The 6,346-nt window shown below is 53.4% G+C and overlaps 1 protein-coding gene across 1 annotated transcript in view; it reads left to right on the forward strand.

The window, feature by feature from the left end:
- Positions 1-6,346, forward strand: part of Ephb2 (EPH receptor B2) — a 117,326-nt gene extending 110,980 nt beyond the window's left edge. Inside the window, exons 10-15 of the mRNA XM_038333342.1 lie at positions 163-410; positions 1,280-1,495; positions 2,087-2,236; positions 3,901-4,094; positions 5,609-5,764; positions 6,238-6,346. Of these exons, the coding sequence (XP_038189270.1) occupies positions 163-410; positions 1,280-1,495; positions 2,087-2,236; positions 3,901-4,094; positions 5,609-5,764; positions 6,238-6,346 (1,073 nt within the window). The remainder of the gene's footprint in view (positions 1-162; positions 411-1,279; positions 1,496-2,086; positions 2,237-3,900; positions 4,095-5,608; positions 5,765-6,237) is intronic.

Here is a 6,346-nt window from a genome sequence, read left to right on the forward strand (position 1 = left end):
TTTCCCAAAGATGGCTGGGCCTGTTCTAGGCCCTGCATTCACAACGGGATCCCGTGTTTGCTAGAATGAGGTCATATAACGCACCTACAATGGGAGTGGCAGGCCACAGGGAGGTAACACTTCCCACATGACACTATGCCTGTCTCAATGTGTCTATCCCAGGCGAGTTTGGTGAGGTGTGCAGTGGCCATCTGAAGCTGCCAGGCAAGAGAGAGATCTTTGTAGCCATCAAAACCCTCAAGTCAGGCTACACGGAGAAGCAGCGCCGGGACTTCCTAAGTGAGGCATCCATCATGGGCCAGTTCGACCACCCCAATGTCATCCACCTGGAGGGGGTTGTCACCAAGAGCACACCTGTCATGATCATCACTGAGTTCATGGAGAATGGCTCACTGGATTCCTTCCTCCGGGTACGGAGAGCCCCAGGGGCGTGAGCAGGGTAGGAAAAGGTTGCTGGGCATAACTTGGTTGGATTTGGAGAAAGCGCTAGGCCAGGAATAGCTTACTGGTCACCACCATGCATTGTCTGACCCTGACAGGCACTGTTAATCAATCCCCGAGCTTCCTCTCACTCAGAAGCAATCTCAGAGTCCTTCTTAATGTGGTTCCCTGGGAAGCCCAGGCATTCCCACAGGGCTGTGCCACCTGAGGTGCCACCTGTCCATGCTCAAGCAGCATTCTCGTGACAGCAGAATAGGGTTCAGAGAGAAGACGCATTTGCCCAGGGTCAAAGGGCCAAAGGGAAAGCCTACAGCCAGGGCTGTTGACACCCATCCAGGGTGTTCCCCAGACCTTGTAGCTCCCGCGAGTTGCACAGGATAAAGGAGACAAAGCAAAGCAAAAGGCCAACAGATGAATCCCCTCGGGACAGCAGTCAGCCATCAAGTCAAGAGAGCGCTGGCCTGGGTGTCGGGAGTGTGCCACTGAGCCAGCTGTCACTCAGCAAATGTTGATAAAGTTGGTCCCAGCACCAGCTTCCTGTTTAAGTCAGAGCAGCCCTAAGGGACGTGTGTCACTTCTGCCCTGTTTAATAGGTGAGCAGTTAGACTCAGAGAGTAGGTCATGTGTCTAAGCTTGCAGAGTCAGAACACTTACTCCAAGGCTAGTGTTCTCTCTACCATCCTCTCCTAGTTGACCTCTCCTAGGCCACACTGAGGTTCCTGGGTATCTGAGTCTTTCCTGCGGTGTGTACAGAGGTGGCAGAAAGCTCCCATTATGAGCAGTTCCCGAGCTCGGACACTTGCTCTTCCATCGACTCTACTTTTCGCCTTCCCCACAGCAAAATGATGGGCAGTTCACAGTCATCCAGCTGGTGGGCATGCTGCGGGGCATCGCAGCTGGCATGAAGTACCTAGCAGACATGAACTATGTGCACCGTGACCTCGCCGCACGCAACATCCTCGTCAACAGCAACCTGGTTTGCAAGGTGTCTGACTTCGGGCTCTCACGCTTCCTGGAGGATGACACCTCTGACCCCACCTATACCAGCGCTCTGGTAAGAGGACAGCAAGGCTTCCTGGGCATAGCCAGCTCTCCAAGCTGTGTGTGTCCACCGACCTGCCCAGGCCAAGCCTTCACTGGGCCCTGGAGACGGGAGGGACACACAGAAAACCTCCTGGGCTCCTTGGGTCGCCTGGGCCGCTGAAGCAGAGAGATGGTGAACAGAAGAGAGTGAAGGATTAGGTGCCAGAACAAGGCCTGGGAAGGCAAGAGAGACATGAGCACACGGTGGAATTGGGGGGATCGGGAGCTCTCTGAAAGGGGCTAGAGAGATGGCTCAGCGGATAAGAGCATTGCCTGCTCTTCCAAAGGTCCTGAGTTCAATTCCCAGCAATCTGAGAACCAGGGAAAGACTTTCTGGGGATTCAAGGATGAAAAGGTGGACTCCCTATGGCAGTGTGGGGAAAGGCGTTTCCAGCAGAGGAAACAGCATGTACGAATGTCCTGTGGTTGAAAAAAACTGAGGAGTTTGGAAATAATGTGGTTCTTCCTGGGCTCTGAAAGAGTACAGTGTGGGGGGAGTATCGAGAGAAGAGGTCAGACAGGTCATCATCCCCCCCCATCAACCTCTTCTCTCTGTTCCCAGGGTGGGAAGATCCCCATCCGCTGGACAGCGCCGGAAGCCATTCAGTACCGGAAATTCACCTCAGCCAGCGATGTATGGAGCTATGGCATTGTCATGTGGGAGGTGATGTCCTACGGGGAGCGGCCCTACTGGGATATGACCAACCAGGACGTAAGTCTCCGGGATGTGGCCCGCCAGATTGAGGAGGGCAAGACCAGGGACTCCTGGCCTTGGGCTGATTTCCCTGAGGTTGAAGGCCTGGCTTCCAGGCAGATGAACCTGAACTGTCAAAGAGGAACGAGGGAGGTCCACCTGCTCAACCACCAATAGGCAAATCCTCAGCATGTGGGAGCGGCCAGGCCCAAGAAGCCATGCTGCCTTGTGTGTGTGTGTGTGTGTGTGTGTGTGTGTGTGTGTGTGTGTGTGTGTGTGTGTGTGTGTGTGTACGTACTAAAGTGTCATGGTGCATGTGTGAAAACCAGAGGACAATCTGTGGGAATCAGTTCTCTGCTTCCACCATGCAGGTTCTGAGTTCCTGGTAGCAAGTGCCTTTACCTGCTAAGCCATATCATTGGCCCTGAGATGATTTTTCAGAGAACCAGCTGCATCAGGGATTGTTATGGTCAGGTGCCAAAGTGTAGAACACAAGTGTCAAGCCCTGTAGGTGTGGACGCCAGGACAGTCAGGACAAGGTCAGCCAAGAAGTCTCCACAGAACCAGTAGCCCTCGGAGAGCGAGGGCCTGCGGTGGGAAGAACGGCTCTCGCAAAGGTGTAGAGGCCAGGATGAGAAGCAGAGTCAGGACCCTGGAGCAGAAGCTCGGTCAAGAGGGGTAGTGAGGCTTTGTATGGGTCAGCTGTCTGTAATAACGAGCTGCCTGAAATGATCACCTTAAAAGGAAGAAAGGTTTGTTTGAGCTCACAGTTTCGGTCTATCTAGTTGGCCCATCTCTTTGAGGACCGTACGTGACGGTAGAAATGTAAGGGAAGCTGCTTGTTCCATAGCAACAGGAAGCAAGGAGAATGGAGAAGAAGGGACCAGCATCTCAGTATCCCCCTCTCAGGGCATGCCTCCAGTGGTTTAACTTCCTCCCGCTGGGCCCCTTCCTCTAGAAGAGTTACCACCCTCACGTAGGTCCCCAAGCAGAGGACCAAACCTCCAGCACAGGAGTTTTTGAGTGACATTGAGATCCACACTGTAGCAGGCTTCAGGGGAGGAGTCTGAAGTCTCCCCAGGGATTTTCATTCACACAAATACCCTGGAAAGATGAGGCTCCTTGATGGGAAAGCCCATTAAGCCGTGGTCAAGTTCCATTAGACGAATCTTATCTTCATGGTGGTAGAGCAGATCGAAGCCTTGTTTGACCTCCTGTCTCTGATAGAGGGGCAGGGATTGGCTCTAAGGTCACCAGCCAGCTCAGGGCCCAGCTTTCTGTCTGGATCTCTGTGAGCACTCAGATTAAGGATATAGCTACCCTAAAGTCAGATGGGGCCAGCAGGGATGTCCACAGCTGTCAGAGCCAGAAGGGGGCTCCCAGACGGTGAAAATGAAGAGCTGGGACAGCCCTGTGCAGGAAAGTCACCCTGATAGGTCTTGGGAACAGGCTACCTGAGGTTTCTGGGTTTCCAAGGTTGGCAGAGAGAGGGACCAGGACTTGGCACAGGAGACAGACAGGCAGTGGATGGTGGAAGCCATGGTGGAACCCAAGGCAGTCTCAGGAGCTCATGGAGTCCCCATGGGTCAGGTCTGCAATGCTCCAGGGATAAATGTTTGTGGCAGGGGGCTAAAATCCTCACCCTGACCACCCAACCCCACTCTGCCTCTGTGATTCCCCAGGTGATCAATGCCATCGAACAGGACTACCGGCTACCTCCACCCATGGACTGCCCGAGTGCCCTACACCAGCTCATGCTGGACTGCTGGCAGAAGGACCGTAACCATCGGCCCAAGTTTGGCCAGATTGTCAACACGCTGGACAAGATGATCCGAAACCCCAACAGTCTCAAAGCCATGGCGCCCCTCTCCTCTGGGTATGGCTGCCCTGGTCCCAACCCTTGTCTCCAAGCCCTTGCTTCTGGGTGCGATTCACTTTAGCCCCACCCATCTCCTTTGGGTGCTATCTGGGCCCCACCCGGTGACAGTCTGGGGTGTCGGAGGAAGACCGTTTTAAAGCAGGGTTGGAGAGGACAGCATTTAGCACTGCTTGTCATCTGGAGTCTCCGTGATGACTGGCTGTGTTCAGCACAGATTCCTCTGTTCTTTCTTCCTCTCCACACCCAAGCCGGGCCTCCCAGCGTGCATTTGTGCCCTCGTTAACACATGTACAACACACACACAACCACTTGTGCAAAGTCCTGTATGCACAGAGCTAGGCACAAGCACTCATGCTTGGTCACATACACACACACACTCACAGCCACATAGCCACCAGTGCACACGTGCCCTCTTCAGAAGGCCATACCCACCACATACATGTCCCCAGGGTGGAAATACCCCTCAGCCCCAGGATGGGGTTCAGGGACCCTGGGACTTCCTTTCTGTGATGCCAGAATATGCTCCATTAGGCTTGCCTCATTATTGCCTTCCAGAGGTGGCTATTACAAGGTCAGGCAGCTGCTGACTCTGCTCATTCTTACTCTCTAGAACCCAAGGACAGCTATCATATAGGTCATATGACTTTCATGGGTCACATAGCTGCTGGCCCCACTATCAGGGACCCTCAGTCCCACAGGATTTAGCGGGAGAGTGTGCAACTAGGTACCCCTCCACCTAGATTCTTGAGTCAAAATCTGCCTGTGGCCATGAGGTCTTTGTGCTAACTTCCACCTGTTACCCCTGACCCAGACCATAACCTTGTATCAGTTATTCTTCTCTCTAGAGCAATGGTTCTCAACCTTCCTAATGCTGCAACCCTTTAATACAGTTCCTCATGTGGTGACCCCCCAAACCAAATTATTTTCATTGCTACTCGTAACTATAAGTTTGTTACTGTTATGAATTATAACATCAATATCTGTGTTTTCCGGTGATCTTAAGTGACCCCTGTGAAAGGGCTGTTAAACCCAAAGGGGTCACAACCCCTATGTTGAGAACTGTTGCTCTAGATGAAGCCGCTGAGCCCTTCCCCTCATGAGAGCTGTGACGCCTTGCCCACCCAGAGGCTGTCCCCATTAGCTCTGAGCCTTGTCCGCATGTGGTGGATCTGATGGTGTGGTCCATATGCAGGAAGCACGTACCAAGGTCAGAGAAAGATGAAGACAGGCTCTAGGGGAGGAAGCAGGGACTAGCTGGCACCATCGTCCAACCAAAGGCCTTCCTATAAGTGGGGATTCCCAGAGCCTTCCCCAGCTTCCCGGGTTCCTCCTGCACTCATAGATATACACTTATACAATTTCTGACTCATGTCCATATTCCGCATAAACACCTACACACACTCACCTATGTTTACACAGGGATACCCACACAGGTACCACACGCGTTCCTATCCTCCACCTGGCTATAAGTGTATGCCCTGACCATCCCCTGTCCCCTGCCCCTCCCCCAGCATCAACCTGCCACTGCTGGACCGAACGATCCCTGACTACACCAGTTTTAACACGGTGGATGAGTGGCTGGAAGCCATCAAGATGGGCCAGTATAAGGAGAGCTTCGCCAACGCCGGCTTCACCTCCTTTGACGTTGTATCTCAGATGATGATGGAGTAAGTGCCTAGCGACCTCCGCCCATTGCAGTTGACACCCACTCCCCACCCACCACCCCATCAGCCAGATGTGAGGCCCGGGAGAGTGAGTAGGCAGTGACCCAGCAGGGGTAGCAGGGACTAAGGAGTCACAACATCCAGATTTATAGCCAGGTCTGCCTGCTGGTGCCTCCCAAAAGTCTGGGAAGAGTTTTCATCTACAAACCAGGGTTTAGTGAAGGAGAACCAACGAAGTAGGTACATGGCCAATCCAAGTCCATCCACGCTTCTGGATGGCAGAAAGAAAACCGGCCTCCTGCCTCTGCATCGGCTGATCTGGCCCCAGAGTCTCTTAGTCCAGCCTTGATACCCATTGCCCATCCCTACATCCTTTCCCTATCCCTCAGCACGAAAGGGCTTGGGGAAGTTAAGGCATCTGGCCCACCACCCCCTCAACACATATGTTTTCCTAACTGTGTCCATCTCTCCCAAAGGGACATTCTCCGGGTTGGGGTCACCCTAGCTGGCCACCAGAAAAAAATCCTGAACAGTATCCAGGTGATGCGGGCCCAGATGAACCAGATCCAGTCTGTGGAGGTTTGA

This window comes from Arvicola amphibius, chromosome 6 (assembly GCF_903992535.2).
Source record: "Arvicola amphibius chromosome 6, mArvAmp1.2, whole genome shotgun sequence".
NCBI lineage: Eukaryota > Metazoa > Chordata > Mammalia > Rodentia > Cricetidae > Arvicola > Arvicola amphibius.